This window comes from Drosophila erecta, unplaced genomic scaffold, assembly GCF_003286155.1.
Source record: "Drosophila erecta strain 14021-0224.00,06,07 unplaced genomic scaffold, DereRS2 tig00000000-arrow-pilon, whole genome shotgun sequence".
Lineage (NCBI taxonomy): Eukaryota > Metazoa > Arthropoda > Insecta > Diptera > Drosophilidae > Drosophila > Drosophila erecta.
In genome coordinates this window covers 820,203-838,404 of record NW_020825194.1, presented here as the reverse complement: position 1 = coordinate 838,404, position 18,202 = coordinate 820,203, and the positions used below count along the sequence as shown (strand labels likewise).

General features: G+C 41.3%; 1 protein-coding gene across 5 annotated transcripts in view; it reads left to right on the top strand.

Moving 5' to 3' along the window:
• The window catches only part of LOC6554749 (band 4.1-like protein 4A), a 48,272-nt gene that overhangs the window by 8,783 nt on the left and 21,287 nt on the right, over window positions 1–18,202 (top strand). For 4 of the 5 annotated variants that reach the window (XM_026981334.1, XM_026981364.1, XM_026981240.1 and 1 more), the window contains exons 2-13: window positions 1,970–2,074; window positions 2,380–2,504; window positions 3,739–3,836; window positions 4,029–4,237; window positions 5,106–5,258; window positions 6,318–6,490; window positions 8,001–8,267; window positions 9,694–10,152; window positions 10,761–11,159; window positions 11,272–11,556; window positions 11,685–11,822; window positions 11,891–12,037. In XM_026981334.1, the coding sequence (XP_026837135.1) occupies window positions 1,970–2,074; window positions 2,380–2,504; window positions 3,739–3,836; window positions 4,029–4,237; window positions 5,106–5,258; window positions 6,318–6,490; window positions 8,001–8,267; window positions 9,694–10,152; window positions 10,761–11,159; window positions 11,272–11,556; window positions 11,685–11,822; window positions 11,891–12,037 (2,558 nt within the window). The remainder of the gene's footprint in view (window positions 1–1,969; window positions 2,075–2,379; window positions 2,505–3,738; window positions 3,837–4,028; window positions 4,238–5,105; window positions 5,259–6,317; window positions 6,491–8,000; window positions 8,268–9,693; window positions 10,153–10,760; window positions 11,160–11,271; window positions 11,557–11,684; window positions 11,823–11,890; window positions 12,038–18,202) is intronic. The other variant, XM_015153628.2, reaches the window with a different exon arrangement.

The window sequence follows — 18,202 nt, the reverse complement described above, 5'->3', positions numbered from 1 at the left end:
CGGCAACCGACAATATGATGAGCGCTCATGTTTCTTATGCATTTTTAAAATGCACTTTTCTTCTCGTGTTTTGTGTTTTATGGTAAAAGCATTGACAGCAAAGTCGACTCCAGCGGTGCCAGCTGGAACAAGAGCTTTCGGAGCAAGGATGACAAGAATAAGGACTCGACTTGTGTAGAAAATTTCACAGACCATTGTCTTAATGTCCTTGCCCACGTTCACTCCACGTATTTGTAATGCAATTTGAGCTGCAGGACCAGAGTACAAATTTGATGTCCTGCCCAGCTGCAGCATCACGTTCACTTTGCCACTGCCGATGTCACTTCACTGTCACTGTGTCACTTCGTCCTGTTAACGACTGTCATCTAATGCAGTCGGCACAAATGCAATTAGTTTTTGACACACACGCACACGAGTCCGTGCACCGTGCTCACTCACACACTCACACACTCGCATTCTCGTCCTGCGGCTCGGAGCTCATGCAAAACTCAACTCTGCTCGACTTTTTGATGCGGAATGAGCTCTCATGCGGAGATTATTCCTCCTATCCACTGGGAGGGATCTCGGTTTGTTTTGGCAATGCTGCAAGGTAAATGGTTATTGGGCAGACCGAAAACATTTCGCAGTGCCACTAAAGATGTGTAATCACATTCATTGTTTTACTGAGATGGAAATAGAGTATTGCTTGATGGAGTAGAGGAAACAACTTTATAAATATAGGCATGTGGCAAACATTCCCCGACAATGTGTATCAAATATCATTTGATACATCGGCAGCATCCCAACTTGGACTCCATGTTTTGGCATTTACAATTCCCAGACGGCGAGTTAAGCAGCTCGATTTCGGCCTCAAAGTCCGAGGTCAGCAGAATGTTTAACATAAATTCAAAACGAGTTCAGCACGGAATTCCGAGCAAACTGGCAGTTACACCGAGTTCCCACTCCCGGAATCCCAGTGTGTTCACACTTGCCAGCCATTAAGTTTATTACGCAACAACAATAAAGCTGGCCAATATGCATGCGAAGGGAAATGCCGTGTGCAGGATATGGATGTGTACAAGGACGTGGCTGTGTATGTGGCTGTGGCTGTGTACGTGGATGCGGATGGCGAATGGCGGATGGCCCAAAGGGATCCTTCGACCAGGCAGAAATACCATAAATAAAACATGGCAGCGGGTCGAGCAAACAACAAAAGGCAAAAGTCAGTGTCTGCTGGACAGTTGGCCAAAAGCAAAAAAGCGAAAAAAAAAAGCGAAAAAAAGCGGAGTAGCACATGAGACACGCTGCAGACAATCGAGGAGGAGCATCGGCTGCCGCAGGGGGCGGCGGTAAACAGGGGGCGTGGCAGCTGCCTTTGCGGTTAACAATAGCACACCCCACGGCCATAGTTTGGGTGCTTTTTTGCGGTTCCTGCAGCTGCGGCGGCGGCCACCTTTTCGGGGTGAATCCGTTTTCGATTCCGAGACCTCCCCAGAGAACAAACTCAATTTATTATTGCCACTGGACGACAGACGGGGCGAAAAAAAGGGAATTGGCATTTTAAAGCTTTAACAAATTAAATTAAACCAACAGCAAAAATTGTTGATTGCCCGACTTTGGCCGCCTTCGATTTGCCATAAATTGTTTGGTCGAGAGGAAGAACGGGCCATTTTGCTATTTCCACATTTATTTTCTCGCAGGCAGAGGCGCTCACAAAAAAGGCAGCAATTTTCCAATTGAATAATTGTCACTGGCAAGTTTTCACTTTTGTCGGCGGAGGACTTAGCCAACTGGATGGAAAATGGGCGCAGGACGAAAGGGAAAAGGAAGCGAGGGCCGTGTCTGTGGCCATTCAATGGCTCAACAGTTTGCCAGTGTTTCCAGTGTTTGCCTTTGCCTCTCCGCCTCTCTGCCGCTCCTGTCTTTATCCCTCCTGTTTATCCCCAGGACTCTGCTCTGTTTTAACAGCAATTTTCTTGTCTATTTTCAGGATGATTTGCCCGGCCAGGCTCTGCTGGATGTCGTCTTCGCCAGGCTCAATTTAATCGAGACCTCATACTTCGGCATACGTTACATAGACGAGGAGAATCAGACGGTAAGCGTGTGGAGCAAAAACGATCCGAAAGGAAAAAGGTGAAGGAGACCGCTTCCGCTGGGCACACATATTGGTTTTGGAAATTCATTTTCGTTTTCATTGAAATTCATTCAGGCGCGATGAAAAATGAAAACAAAAAGCCCAGCACCCAGACTTTGGCAACTCTTTGAGAGTCCTTTGGCTGCGGGGCAGGTTGGGTATTTTCGCTTTCGTTGGTCCTGCCGGAGGTGTCCTTCATCCACATTCACACACACTCTTGTGCGACCACCTGGTTGAATCTATCTCTCATTTGCATTTCCCCACAGCACTGGCTCGATCCTGCGTCGCGTATTTCCCGTCAACTCAAGCCCAAGTCGGATCCCTATGACTTGTATTTCGGTGTGAAGTTCTACGCTGCCGATCCCTGCAAGCTGCTGGAGGAAATAACCAGGTGAGGCAACCAATCCTATACAATATACCATACTGAGCCCTTCTCAATGAATTACTCGTAAACATTAAAGTCGAAGTCAGATTGTGATGGGCATTTAAAAAATATCCTTTTGTCCGCACAGACATTAACAATTTAAGCATTTAATTTGTGCCATCCCATCTTTGGTCTGCCATAAATTCGGTAAATTGAATTTGGCAAATTTAATTTGTTAATTGAGGCACACAGACGCATAATTATAATGCAATAAACAACAAATGAAGCGAATTGAGATGCACGAGCTGAAAACCATGAGCTCGCTCTGCCCACTCAACTAATGGATAATGCATCGAGCAATTAATGCATTTATGCGCGCACATCAAGCGAAATAAATTAAAATAACGCCAGTGGAAAAGGCCAGCAGGCCGAAGGGAAAATGCCAAATGTCGCGAATGCCGGGGGAAAATGTGGAAATGTGACCGTGGCAATGGTTTTCATCGCCACATCATCGGGTGTGCGGGTGTCCTGGTGTCCTGGTGTCTGGTTATCCTGGGGGCGATTGCTGCATTTATCAAGCATTTGGTGTGTGCAAATATTTGCTCTCCATACGACGACACGTTGGCCATAATCATTCGCAGGGCGACGGCGAAACCATTGGCCAAACATCATCAAAATCCCGGCCAACTGCCGCTGAATCCACTGAATCCACTGCCAATATTAGCGCATATAAATGCATCGAAATGCACTTCTAGCCAAGTGGAAAAGGGGCGGCCATCACCGTCATGATGGGGCGTGGCAATGCAATTGCCGTTGCATTATTGGAAGTGCACTAGGGCCAAAGAATATCGTGTTATTTTAGCTATACAAAGTCTGCGGCGCACAATAAACGGCAATTGACTTTGGTCAGGACAAAGTTGCAAATTCCGAGCGACGAGGGGATTTCCAGCCAGACAGGACGGGATTAAGGCAAACAGGCAGCTTGAAGCTCAAACTGCGCTTGATTTTAGCAAATAATTGTGAAATATGATGCCTACCACCGGCCTACCCATCTGCCATTTGCGAGTATTTGTTTCGTTTCATGATTTCCATGTTACGCCCAAAGTCAACAAGTCGGCCGAATGTTTGTTTTGGACAAGCATTCAGGGGGATCAACTAATTTTATGCCCAGATTTCTGTTTGCCCACTTGTTAACTGCTTCTGGTCCTTGTTTTCGGCTTTTTGTGCTGCCATGTTGGCTAATGAAATTTGTCATTTGCAGGTATCAACTTTTCCTGCAAGTCAAACAGGATGTTCTGCAGGGACGACTGCCTGTGGCCTTTGAGCTGGCCGCCGAGCTGGGAGCCTTTGTGGTGCAATGTAAGTAATGGGACGCCAATGGGACACCATCCCCTTGCAAATGCCAGTTGATTTTTAGGCCGTATCCTTTGACTGATTCAAAGATATATGTCTTGTCACTTGTGCTTATATTTACCAAGAACGCCACTCTATATTTTTGTAATCTTAAGCAAGGAAACAAGCCCACTTAAAGATACATGTTTGCATCCCCAGCTGAACTTGGCGACTACGATCAGCGGCGCCATTCGAAGGGCTACGTGTCCGAGTTCCGGCTGCTTCCTAACCAGAGCAACGAGCTGGAAACCCGCGTCTCCGAGCTCCACCAGCAGCTGAAGGGAATGTCGCCCTCCAGTGCCGAGCTCAACTATTTGGACAAAGTCAAATGGCACGATATGTACGGCGTGGATTTGCATCCCGTTCTGGTGAGTAATGTGCTGATGCTGCTCATGTGTCAAGCCAACTCGGGTGAAATGCTGAAATGGGGGTGGCATATAGGACCGACCTATGGATAGTTCCCTCATATGACCCGAAGTCCGAAACCGCAGATGGTTCACCATACCAGGCAGCCGGTCTTCGACGTACAGTTCAACCAGCCGCATAAAAGGGGTCAGAGGGAAATGCAAAGTTTAATTTCATTTCGGGGCAAATATTATAAATCATTTGCTCACATTTCTGTGGGGTCCCCAATTGGGGTAGGGGGGAATGATTACCCCCCAAAAAGCGAGTCTCGTGTGTCTACGCTTTTGTGCTGCGTAAGTTGGCACTTCATTTGCATTTTTTATTGCCCTTTACTTTGATATCAAACCTCAATAAATCACCAGCTGTGTTTGTATACATGCGTGGAGTTGGGGCTCCCGAACCCTTGTACTCCATGTGGTATGTGCTGTGTACGACTATGTGTTATGTGCCACAATAAAGCCTATATCCACCCCCTTGTGTTTGTTTATAGACACAAATCATTGACTATCGCGGCGCCAGACCGCCGTCTTTTATATGCTTTGCCGCTCTCTCGTTCTGTTTTCCTTTTCTTTTTAATTTAATTAACAGCCGAAATTACATTTATTTCGCCTTTTTTCTGGGCGGCATTATAGGAGCGCGCTATCCATAAAAATGCCGCCTGCTGCTAATGGGCGAAAACTTTCTTCTTGTTAACACATTTTTTGGCAATGGCCGAAAGGAAACTTTTGCGCCCGCCTTTGCCTGCGAAAGTTTCTCGGTTTCTCAGTTTCTCAGCTTCTCATTTTCTCTACTTTTTCCCAACACTTTTCCACTTTTCCCTTTTTCCCACAGGGCGAGGACAGCGTGGAGTACTTCCTGGGCCTGACTCCAAGCGGGATTGTCGTGCTGCGCAACAAGACGACGGTGGCTCATTACTATTGGCCGCGCATTGCCAAAGTTTATTATAAAGGACGCTATTTTATGCTCAGGATAAGCGATAAAAATGTAAATTCCCAAACGCACCCAACGCGACAATGGGAACTGGAAAACTGTAAACTCTTAGCTGCGAGCCCGAAACGACAATGGCCACTGTGACGATGTGGATGAGTGTCCCCAATTCCTAGTCCCTCCCAGCCATAAATTTGTTCGCCGACAAGTGCTTTTTACAATTTGCAGTTCGTTCCGCGAGTGAATGGTCGAAAGTTGGCACTAAAGGGTTGTAGACCTATCACAAAGTCACAAAGTAGGAAGTATCTGGCAGTTGAGAGAGTTTTGGGCGTGCTTGTAGATGACCTGCAACCTTATACCCATTCACTTACATATCTCGATCCTTTACAATTCTTAAAGATTGATTTGACTAACACGTTCTATAATAATTTTATTTAAGTATTAGCGAAGCAATCAATTCTTAAATTCAATTATGAAGTCATTATACCTGTATTCTTGTAATTGGGTACTTAAGCGTCCGAAGTGCAGATCCGCCTAAAAAGTGAACAGGGTATCCGATAGTCCATAGCTCCCTTCGAGTGCTTTCAATTCCTTATTCTTATTCCCGTTTTGCAGTGTCGCCAATTTTTCTATGTGCTCCTTATGGCGACAACTTTTGGCTGTCAGCGGCATCAAGTGGCGCCAGGAGCCAAAAGCGTAGGAGGACTCGTTAGACAACAAGTAGCTGGTAGATGGAAGATGGTAGCTCTGGTAGCAGATAGCAGATAGAGGACGCCAAATGGCTGGAGCTGCCGAAAGTTGCACACTTTCGGGTGTTAACGCTTTGATAATCAAAAAAGTTTCCCAGCCAGTTGACGCGCACAAAAGGCGGAAACTTAAGCATTCTCCTTCGCCTTGATTTTTCCCCTTTCCTGCCCAGTTTTTGTTTTTTTTTTTTTGGCCAGCACTTTACAGTTGGGAATGGGTGGGAGGGGGCAAACCGACAGGGGCATTCATTCAGTCAATCCGCCTCTTTGTCGGCACATCCCAGTCGAGTTTCCAGTTCCCATCGTGACTCGACTCGACTCTTGTGCTTATCACACCTTTGCGATTGGATTCTGTTCCTGTTTCCCGCAGAACGAGCTGAGCACCTACGGATTCGAGACGCCTCGCAAGTCGGCCTGCAAACACTTATGGCGCTGCTGCGTGGAACACCATGCCTTCTTCAGGCAGGTGCGAGTGGCCCCTCTGCCCAGTTCGCAGTCGCATGCCGCCGATTTGTTCCAACTGGGATCGCGCTTCAGGCACAGGTGAGTAACACAGGCCATCCAAGTGGCCAGAAATACTGGAGTGTCGGCGAGTACCGGGAACACTCCAGGAAGTTCCTGTGGGTGCAGTCGTGTGTGCTCCGCCCATCAGATGGAGTTGTTAAGCCAAAAAAGAAAACCCCCTGGTGCAGCGTTGCCTAATTTATTGGCCAAACCCAAAAGCGCAGCCAATTAAGACGTAACGAATTTCAATGGCCCAGACACTCGAGTTCAATCCCTGGCCTCAAAGTGCACCTCATGTGATTAGCTCATTAAGGGGCAGCTCGAGTGGAGAAATTGGGCTGGACTCGAAGCGAACAAGTGAGTTGGTTCTTGAGAGGATAGATGGCTAGATGCGGCATTCCAAGAGTTCAATTTCCTACAAATATGTTCGGGCATATCGGCCATGCCAATGGCCAACTATTACTGCAAAAATGGGGCATTTAAATAAATAACTTAGCTCTGTTTTTTTTAAGACTCCTAATAAATCGAGTATTAGCCGAATCCAAGACTTATTGCCATCAAGTACGGCCGCAATGACGGGCCACTCCAGTTTCAAAGAAGACCCCTGAAAACGCCAAAATGAACCAAGTTCGCGTGTCAGCTTCTCGAGTTTCCCGCCGGACCAATTAGAGCTCATCTCTGGCCCAGTCAAATCCAAACAGAAGCAGATCCAGATGCAGTGCAACCCGACCAGTGTTCATAGATCAAGTTTACGCCATCGCCTGCATGGTCAACTAATTGGAAGTCCAATAAAAATGTCGGATCTGCAGGGGTACTTGGCATACAGATGGGGATGTGGATGGAGCTGGAGCTAGAGCTGGAGCTGGGGATTGGGATTAGGAGGCCTTCGGGCAGTCAGCCAAAAAGCAACTCGAGTGCAAAGCCCACTAATGACTTTCTGCGAAAAGGCGGCTCTAAGCTGCTGGCTCACCAAATGCAGGCAATTGTGCATGACGAATGTGGCAGGAAATCGAGGGTATCCAGGGAATCGAGGGGATGCAGGGGAACTCTGGGGCTTCAGGTCCTTCATGTTTATGACTGGACATTTGCGGTGACTGCGGCTGACCATTTAGTTGGTGCGGTAAACTTTCTTGCGCCCGGACTCAAAATGGAGTTCACGTGGCCAACAGTAACTCAGTGAAACTATTAACTTGCCTGGCAGGGCATTTCCAGTGGCCAAAAACAAAGTTTTTTTAGGGGCGTCGGCTCATTTTATGACTGCCCCAAGAACAGAACGTTTTTAATTTGAGAAACAAATGAAAGTTTCGCAGTTCCAGGGCTTTTATTTTATTTGGCTGTGTGTGCTTTACAACCTTTTTATGGTTCACTGTTCATTATTAGCGTCTTCTATGATCCGTACTCTCGCTTTCCTTTTTGTTTTTCACATTTTCCCATTTTGGTTGTTAATATTTTTGGACGCCTTTATGCCTACTTTTATGTTGCCCAACACCACCACCACCACCACCACCGCATGTCTGCCAACCCCGAACCCATCGAACCACACCCAAAGTCGCCCGGACAAGCAAACGGAGAAGGATGCACTTTCCGCCGGACGATCGCCGCCCGCCTTCACCCGAACTCCCTCGAAGCGCCAGCCGCGCCGCGTGATTGATGACTTTTTTAACAGCAACGGCCATGGAAATGGGAATGGGAACGGGAGCGGGAACGGGAATGGCCACGGCAATGGCAATGGAGCAAGTGGAGCGGGAACATTAGGAGGCGGCAGCCACATGGGCAACAGGCCGCTGCCCCAACCGGGAATGGGCACCATCTCCAAGTGAGTACTCCAGAATGCCCATCATTTGTTTTCATTCCAAGCACAAAAGTTTTGATTTACCCGTCCGCCCATGTGTAGTACCCTCGCGTTTCGTATTTTACCCATTTATGTGCGGCAGCTGCTTCCTTTGACGTAGTTGTCCTTTTTTCCGGCCAAGTCCTTTTTTTGGCCGCCAAGTCCTTTTTTGCTTTTTAGTAATCATTTTTGGGAGCTGGCGCGCCGGAAGAGCTCTCATGTGGCTCGTTGGAGAGGACTCGCCTTTGATCTCTTTTTAATTTTCAAACATATATTTTTCGGTATGGCTATTGCTATTCGAAATCGCCGGGTTCAATTTGAGAGGAATGCAGCCGGAGCACTTCATCATTCCCCGCCTTTTCCGCCTGCGTTTGCGTTTGACAGGACAAACAGGATACATAGATAGAAGCTCCTTGGCATTGTCCCGGCTCAAGTGCCCTCCGGCACTCTGGCACTGTGGCACTGTGGGTTCTGTTTCGAATTCGTGTTCAAAATCCATTTAGTTGCCATTTCGAAGGCAGTTACATTGTCTAGACGCAGCATTTATTAAATGTTTTATGGTTGCGAACATCAAATTATATGGACAAATAAAAATCATAGAAGTTTCGGGGGAAATTGAGTCATGCCAGGCGATTTATAGTCAGGGAGTGTATACTCCGTTGTAGAGACTAATCGAAAGCGATCCCAAGAAGCACTTGAATTGGACAATTACCAGCCAGCGTTTCCAGCTGTCCAGTGTAAGTGTTTGCCCACCATCCGTGCATAAATTACACGCTCAGGTGAGGCTCTAAATAAGGTAATAGAAGCCAATCGTAATCGCTGGATTCCTGGGCCTGGAAGACCCGGGATGAGCAAATAGCCCGCGTCATTTATCATTTGCAAACAAAGAGAAGCCCAAACATCAGGCCAATCAGGCAGCCGATCCCTGCCACCACACCACGCTTTCCAGATCCCAGATGCCAGATCACAAATCACAGATCACAGATCGCTGCATCCCAGGGAGCATAAATCACCAGGCACGTTCTGGGTTTTCTGGGATCCTCAGTGGAACTGAGCTTAACCGAACTGGACTGAAGCGACGACTCCTGAGAGTACAAAATGATTGCCCGCTGATTGCCAGTGCGGCAATTACTCAATTTTGCACACGCGCATTATTTGTCTGTGTCGATCTCGTGGCATGGTGGCATGGTTGGAGGAGCTCAGTTGCTCAGTTGCCTCCCCAGATCGAATTGGACAGCCTGGACAGGCTGAACAGCCTGGACAGCCTAAATGGCCTTCCATGCCGCGGACTTTAATCAACGTTTATGTTAAACAATTTAAATTTATGGCAAAATAATGCGAGATCGCGATGACTGATCCCCCGCCTTTAATCTCTTTCATCCCCCACTCCCTCTCCACCGCCGATGAATAGCAACTACGACAGCCCCTATCGCTCCACCTACAGCATACCCACCACTTTGGGCATCAGACCTTGCCATCAGCAGCAGAACAACAACTCCAGCAGCTACAACAACAACAGCGGCGGCAACCTGCAAACGCCTGACTCCCCGAGGAGCACCCGGAGTGCTCCCTGGCCCAGATCCCAGCAGCGATCCCTCTTCGGGCACAATCCGTCGAGTCCGCGATCCGTGAGATCCGCGAGTACGGCAGGCGGTGGGCTGCACCACCATCACAGCCACCACAGCCACGGCCACGGTACCAGCCACCATCCGCACCACCAATCCTCGACAGCGGGGGCCACCTCCTCGTCCTCGCAACACCACCACCGACAGCAGCGGGCCAGCTCCTCATCCGCCTCCCATCAGCAGCAGAGATACCGCTCCAGTTCCGTGGAGAGCCACTCCTCCAACGACTCGAGGTCCACGCGCAAGTAAGTTTCCTTCTTAATGACAAGCTAAAGTATAGAAGTACTTTAAAGATTACCAATTACTTTCGAGACTCGAATTTCTAAAGAATTTATATTTAACTTGAATGCCATGCCGTGGTATCGTATCCAAACCCATCAACTGTGATTACTGTGTAGACTTCTGACCTTGGTTTCACCAAGTTTAGTTTGAAAGGGCATCCGCTGTGAATCTTAGGATGAAGTTAGATAAATGCGACGCGTGCGAATTTTATCAAACCAGATGAATTAAGGTCGTCAACACTTAGTGAACTTTAGAAGGTTAAGATAGAGTCCAGTATATGTGACATTTTAAGACCCCTTGAAGCCTATCGACTTGGACATCCTAGGGCATGCGCCTCGTTTGAGTGGTTGCTCGAAAGTGAGTGCTTACTGATTAAATTTGTCTATTTATCTTATCTGCAAATATCTGAATTTCGCAAGGGAATTAGAATTTCCCAATTTTTATGCGTATCAAATTTGGCATTTCCACGTATCTTATCGTGGAACATACTTAATTTAATGTTTGACCTTCCGAATTTGCAATTCATTATAACCGGAAAAACATATTCATACGAGTACTTTTCAAATTTAAGGCATAAGCACCGTCATCGTCGCACCTCAGATAATGAAAGCGAGCTTTCCAGAGGATCAGGTCGGTCTGGAAGATCAGGACGCTCGCATCATCGCAAGCACCGCCGTTCGCACCGACATCGAAGGGATTCAGCCGGAGGATCCGATCACGATAGCACACGAGGGCGCAGCTACTCCGGTCATCGCAGCTCCTCGATGAGGAGTGGAAGTGCTGAGCTTATAGACTCCACATCCCAGTGGAGGGAAGTGCAACGACGCCAGGCGGAGGCCAGCTTGGGCCAGAGTTCCGTGCAGCAGGCAGCTGTTTCCAAGAGCAGCATAGTGGCCAGGAGTCTCCACAGCAACGATAGCCACTCGGACACCCATTCGCACCACAAATCCAGAAGGCATCGCAAAAACAAGTGAGTATAACGAGAAAAGTAGAATGTACACTCTATTCAGGATGCAACTCAGTATATATACATTTCTTTTCAACTAATTAAATGATTATTTAAAATTTTTTAATGAAAATAGATCCCCATCGGAATCACGAAGCCGCATGTGGAACAGTGAGCTGGCGAAGCACCTACAATTCGATCTGGTGGACACGGAGGGCATGTCGGAGCAGCAGTTACGCGAGATTCCCTACACGGTGGTAGAGACCACCTCGAAGAGGTCCAACTCTAACCTGAAGATCCACAAGAGCAACAGCAAGAGCAGTGTGGGAGCCAAGAGTACGGGATCCGGCAACACCATTACCAATGGCAGTGGATCGGGAAATGCTGGTCAGGCCAGGAATCGCGTCGATCGCATCAGGGGGTAAGTACCCGTTATCCAATCACTAAATTACTAATAAATAGGTAAGAGTCAATCTCTAAAGTGAAACGTTTTTAGTTTCTAGTCTGATTAGTTATCAGCTCACACTTAACTCATGTACATAATTGTAGACTTTACTATCAAAGCACGCATCCACACGAAGCCAACGGAGGTCCTGGAGCTGGAGGACATGCGCCTAAGAATGGATCCATCCGGTCGGCCAGCACTATATCTTCAAGGGAGTGTGAAAGGAATAATGGTCTAGTTAGGTGAGTGAAGGAGATGGAGGAAATGTCCTTGCAAATGTGGGAAATGTATGTGGATTATCCAACTTCAGAATGATGTCCAGCATGAGCATGGGTGACTTTATCTCGCCCACTGGCTCCAATCTGAGTCCTTTGGAGAACTCGGCTCTGCGAGTGTCCCACGAGCACACTGACTCCGGATTGGGAGCCGATCAGGACTATGCATACTCATCGGAAAGGTAAGATGCACTAATAATGTTAATGTTAAATAAAATGTCCCCAGGCTGAAGCTCTAAACTCCATAACTCAACTTATATTAATCGGATTTTGAAGTGGCATACCTCTAAATGTTTCTGGCGCAATTCTCTAAAAACCTGCATAAAAATTTAGAAATTTATTTTTTTTGTAATCTTTTGCCATTTTTTTGATGTAGAAATTCAAGATTACTAAGAAATGTCCCCAGACTGAAGTTCTAAACTCCATAACTCAACTTATATTAATCGGATTTTGAAGTGGCATACCTCTAAATGTTTCTGGCGCAATTCTCTAAAAATCTGCATAAAAATTTAGAAATTTTTTTTTTTTTAATTTTTTGTCATATTTCTGATGTAGAAATTCAAGATTACTAAGAAATGTCCCCAGACTGAAGTTCTAAACTCCATAACTCAACTTATATTAATCGGATTTTGAAGTGGCATACCTCTAAATGTTTCTGGCACAATTCTCTAAAAATCTGCATAAAAATTTAGAAATTTTTTTTTTTTTAATTTTTTGTCATTTTTCTGATGTAGAAATTCAAGATTACTAAGAAATGTCCCCAGACTGAAGTTCTAAACTCCATAACTCAACTTATATTAATCGGATTTTGAAGTGGCATACCTCTAAATGTTTCTGGCGCAATTCTCTAAAAATCTGCATCCAAATTAAAAATAATTTTTTTTTTTTATTTTTTTGTCATTTTTCTGATGTTATGATGTTGTAGAAATTCAAGAATAATGAGAAATGTCCCCAGGCTAAAGTTCTAAACTCCATAACTCAACTTATATTTATCGGATTTTGAAGTGGCATACCTCTAAATGTTTCTGGCGCAATTCTCTAAAAATCTGCATCAAAATTTAGAAATTTTTTTTTTTTAAGTTTTTGTCATTTTTCTGATGTTATGATGTTGTAGAAATTCAAGAATACTGAGAAATGTCCCCAGGCTAAAGTTCTAAACTCCATAACTCAACTTATATTAATCGGATTTTGAAGTGGCATACCTCTAAATGTTTCTGGCGCAATTCTCTAAAAATCTGCATCCAAATTTAGAAAAAAATTTTTTTTTAATTTTTTGTCATTTTTCTGATGTAGAAATTCAAGATTACTAAGAAATGTCCCCAGACTGAAGTTCTAAACTCCATAACTCAACTTATATTAATCGGATTTTGAAGTGGCATACCTCTAAATGTTTCTGGCGCAATTCTCTAAAAATCTGCATCCAAATTTAAAAAAATTTTTTTTTTCATTTTTTTGTCATTTTTCTGATGTAGAAATTCAAGATTACTAAGAAATGTCCCCAGACTGAAGTTCTAAACTCCATAACTCAACTTATATTAATCGGATTTTGAAGTGGCATACCTCTAAATGTTTCTGGCGCAATTCTCTAAAAATCTGCATCAAAATTTAGAAATTTTTTTTTTTTTAAGTTTTTGTCATTTTTCTGATGTTATGATGTAGAAATTCAAGAATAATGAGAAATGTCCCCAGGCTAAAGTTCTAAACTCCATAACTCAACTTATATTTATCGGATTTTGAAGTGGCATACCTCTAAATGTTTCTGGCGCAATTCTCTAAAAATCTGCATCCAAATTTAAAAAAATTTTTTTTTTCATTTTTTTGTCATTTTTCTGATGTAGAAATTCAAGATTACTAAGAAATGTCCCCAGACTGAAGTTCTAAACTCCATAACTCAACTTATATTAATCGGATTTTGAAGTGGCATACCTCTAAATGTTTCTGGCGCAATTCTCTAAAAATCTGCATCCAAATTTAAAAAATTTTTTTTTTTAATTTTTTTGTCATTTTTCTGATGTAGAAATTCAAGATTACTAAGAAATGTCCCCAGACTGAAGTTCTAAACTCCATAACTCAACTTATATTAATCGGATTTTGAAGTGGCATACCTCTAAATGTTTCTGGCGCAATTCTCTAAAAATCTGCATCAAAATTTAGAAATTTTTTTTTTTTTAATTTTTTGTCATTTTTCTGATGTAGAAATTCAAGATTACTAAGAAATGTCCCCAGACTGAAGTTCTAAACTCCATAACTCAACTTATATTAATCGGATTTTGAAGTGGCATACCTCTAAATGTTTCTGGCGCAATTCTCTAAAAATCTGCATCAAAATTTAGAAATTTTTTTTTTTTTAAGTTTTTGTCATTTTTCTGATGTTATGATGTAGAAATTCAAGAATAATGAGAAATGTCCCCAGGCTAAAGTTCTAAACTCCATAACTCAACTTATATTTATCGGATTTTGAAGTGGCATACCTCTAAATGTTTCTGGTGCAATTCTCTAAAAATCTGCATCAAAATTTAGAAATTTTTTTTTTTTTAAGTTTTTGTCATTTTTCTGATGTTATGATGTTGTAGAAATTCAAGAATACTGAGAAATGTCCCCAGGCTAAAGTTCTAAACTCCATAACTCAACTTATATTAATCGGATTTTGAAGTGGCATACCTCTAAATGTTTCTGGCGCAATTCTCTAAAAATCTGCATCCAAATTTAGAAAAAAATTTTTTTTTAATTTTTTATCATTTTTCTGATGTAGAAATTCAAGATTACTAAGAAATGTCCCCAGACTGAAGTTCTAAACTCCATAACTCAACTTATATTAATCGGATTTTGAAGTGGCATACCTCTAAATGTTTCTGGCGCAATTCTCTAAAAATCTGCATCCAAATTTAAAAAAATTTTTTTTTTAAATTTTTTTGTCATTTTTCTGATGTAGAAATTCAAGATTACTAAGAAATGTCCCCAGACTGAAGTTCTAAACTCCACAACTCAACTTATATTAATCGGATTTTGAAGTGGCATACCTCTAAATGTTTCTGGCACAATTCTCTAAAAATCTGCATAAAAATTTAGAAATTTTTTTTTTTTTAATTTTTTGTCATTTTTCTGATGTAGAAATTCAAGATTACTAAGAAATGTCCCCAGACTGAAGTTCTAAACTCCATAACTCAACTTATATTAATCGGATTTTGAAGTGGCATACCTCTAAATGTTTCTGGCGCAATTCTCTAAAAATCTAAAAATCTAAAATCTAAAAATGTCCCCAGACTGAAGTTCTAAACTCCATAACTCAACTTATATTAATCGGATTTTGAAGTGGCATACCTCTAAATGTTTCTGGCGCAATTCTCTAAAAATCTGCATCCAAATTTAAAAAAATTTTTTTTTTCATTTTTTTGTCATTTTTCTGATGTAGAAATTCAAGATTACTAAGAAATGTCCCCAGACTGAAGTTCTAAACTCCATAACTCAACTTATATTAATCGGATTTTGAAGTGGCATACCTCTAAATGTTTCTGGCGCAATTCTCTAAAAATCTGCATCCAAATTTAAAAAATTTTTTTTTTTTAATTTTTTTGTCATTTTTCTGATGTAGAAATTCAAGATTACTAAGAAATGTCCCCAGACTGAAGTTCTAAACTCCATAACTCAACTTATATTAATCGGATTTTGAAGTGGCATACCTCTAAATGTTTCTGGCGCAATTCTCTAAAAATCTGCATCAAAATTTAGAAATTTTTTTTTTTTTAAGTTTTTGTCATTTTTCTGATGTTATGATGTAGAAATTCAAGAATAATGAGAAATGTCCCCAGGCTAAAGTTCTAAACTCCATAACTCAACTTATATTTATCGGATTTTGAAGTGGCATACCTCTAAATGTTTCTGGCGCAATTCTCTAAAAATCTGCATCCAAATTTAAAAAAATTTTTTTTTTCATTTTTTTGTCATTTTTCTGATGTAGAAATTCAAGATTACTAAGAAATGTCCCCAGACTGAAGTTCTAAACTCCATAACTCAACTTATATTAATCGGATTTTGAAGTGGCATACCTCTAAATGTTTCTGGCGCAATTCTCTAAAAATCTGCATCCAAATTTAAAAAATTTTTTTTTTTTAATTTTTTTGTCATTTTTCTGATGTAGAAATTCAAGATTACTAAGAAATGTCCCCAGACTGAAGTTCTAAACTCCATAACTCAACTTATATTAATCGGATTTTGAAGTGGCATACCTCTAAATGTTTCTGGCGCAATTCTCTAAAAATCTGCATCAAAATTTAGAAATTTTTTTTTTTTTAATTTTTTGTCATTTTTCTGATGTAGAAATTCAAGATTACTAAGAAATGTCCCCAGACTGAAGTTCTAAACTCCATAACTCAACTTATATTAATCGGATTTTGAAGTGGCATACCTCTAAATGTTTCTGGCGCAATTCTCTAAAAATCTGCATCAAAATTTAGAAATTTTTTTTTTTTTAAGTTTTTGTCATTTTTCTGATGTTATGATGTAGAAATTCAAGAATAATGAGAAATGTCCCCAGGCTAAAGTTCTAAACTCCATAACTCAACTTATATTTATCGGATTTTGAAGTGGCATACCTCTAAATGTTTCTGGCGCAATTCTCTAAAAATCTGCATCAAAATTTAGAAATTTTTTTTTTTTTAAGTTTTTGTCATTTTTCTGATGTTATGATGTTGTAGAAATTCAAGAATACTGAGAAATGTCCCCAGGCTAAAGTTCTAAACTCCATAACTCAACTTATATTAATCGGATTTTGAAGTGGCATACCTCTAAATGTTTCTGGCGCAATTCTCTAAAAATCTGCATCCAAATTTAGAAAAAAATTTTTTTTTAATTTTTTATCATTTTTCTGATGTAGAAATTCAAGATTATTAAGAAATGTCCCCAGACTGAAGTTCTAAACTCCATAACTCAACTTATATTAATCGGATTTTGAAGTGGCATACCTCTAAATGTTTCTGGCGCAATTCTCTAAAAATCTGCATCCAAATTTAAAAAAATTTTTTTTTTAAATTTTTTTGTCATTTTTCTGATGTAGAAATTCAAGATTACTAAGAAATGTCCCCAGACTGAAGTTCTAAACTCCACAACTCAACTTATATTAATCGGATTTTGAAGTGGCATACCTCTAAATGTTTCTGGCGCAATTCTCTAAAAATCTGCATTCAAATTTAGAAATATATATTTTTTTAAGTTTTTGTCATTTTTCTAATGTAGAAATTCAAGATTACTAAGAAATGTCCCCAGACTGAAGTTCTAAACTCCATAACTCAACTTATATTAATCGGATTTTGAAGTGGCATACCTCTAAATGTTTCTGGCGCAATTCTCTAAAAATCTGCATCCAAATTTAAAAAAAAATTTTTTTTAAATTTTTTTGTCATTTTTCTGATGTAGAAATTCAAGATTACTAAGAATTGTCCCCAGACTGAAGTTCTAAACTCCATAACTCAACTTATATTAATCGGATTTTGAAGTGGCATACCTCTAAATGTTTCTGGCGCAATTCTCTAAAAATCTGCATCAAAATTTTGAAATTTATTTTTTTTTTAAGTTTTTGTCATTTTTCTGATGTTATGATGTTGTAGAAATTCAAGAATACTGAGAAATGTCCCCAGGCTGAAGTTCTAAACTCCATAACTCAACTTATATTAATCGGATTTTGAAGTGGCATACCTCTAAATGTTTCTGGCGCAATTCTCTAAAAATCTGCATCCAAATTTAGAAAAAAATTTTTTTTTAATTTTTTGTCATTTTTCTGATGTAGAAATTCAAGATTACTAAGAAATGTCCCCAGACTGAAGTTCTAAACTCCATAACTCAACTTATATTAATCGGATTTTGAAGTGGCATACCTCTAAATGTTTCTGGCGCAATTCTCTAAAAATCTGCATCCAAATTTAAAAAATTTTTTTTTTTTTAATTTTTTTGTCATTTTTCTGATGTAGAAATTCAAGATTACTAAGAAATGTCCCCAGACTGAAGTTCTAAACTCCATAACTCAACTTATATTAATCGGATTTTGAAGTGGCATACCTCTAAATGTTTCTGGCGCAATTCTCTAAAAATCTGCATAAAAATTTAGAAATTTATTTTTTTTTTTAATTTTTTGCCATTTTTCTGATGTAGAAATTCAAGATTACTAAGAAATGTCCCCAGAATGAAGTTCTAAACTCCATAACTCAACTTATATTAATCGGATTTTGAAGTGGCATACCTCTAAATGTTTCTGGCGCAATTCTCTAAAAATCTGCATCCAAATTTAAAAAAATTTTTTTTTTAAATTTTTTTGTCATTTTTCTGATGTAGAAATTCAAGATTACTAAGAAATG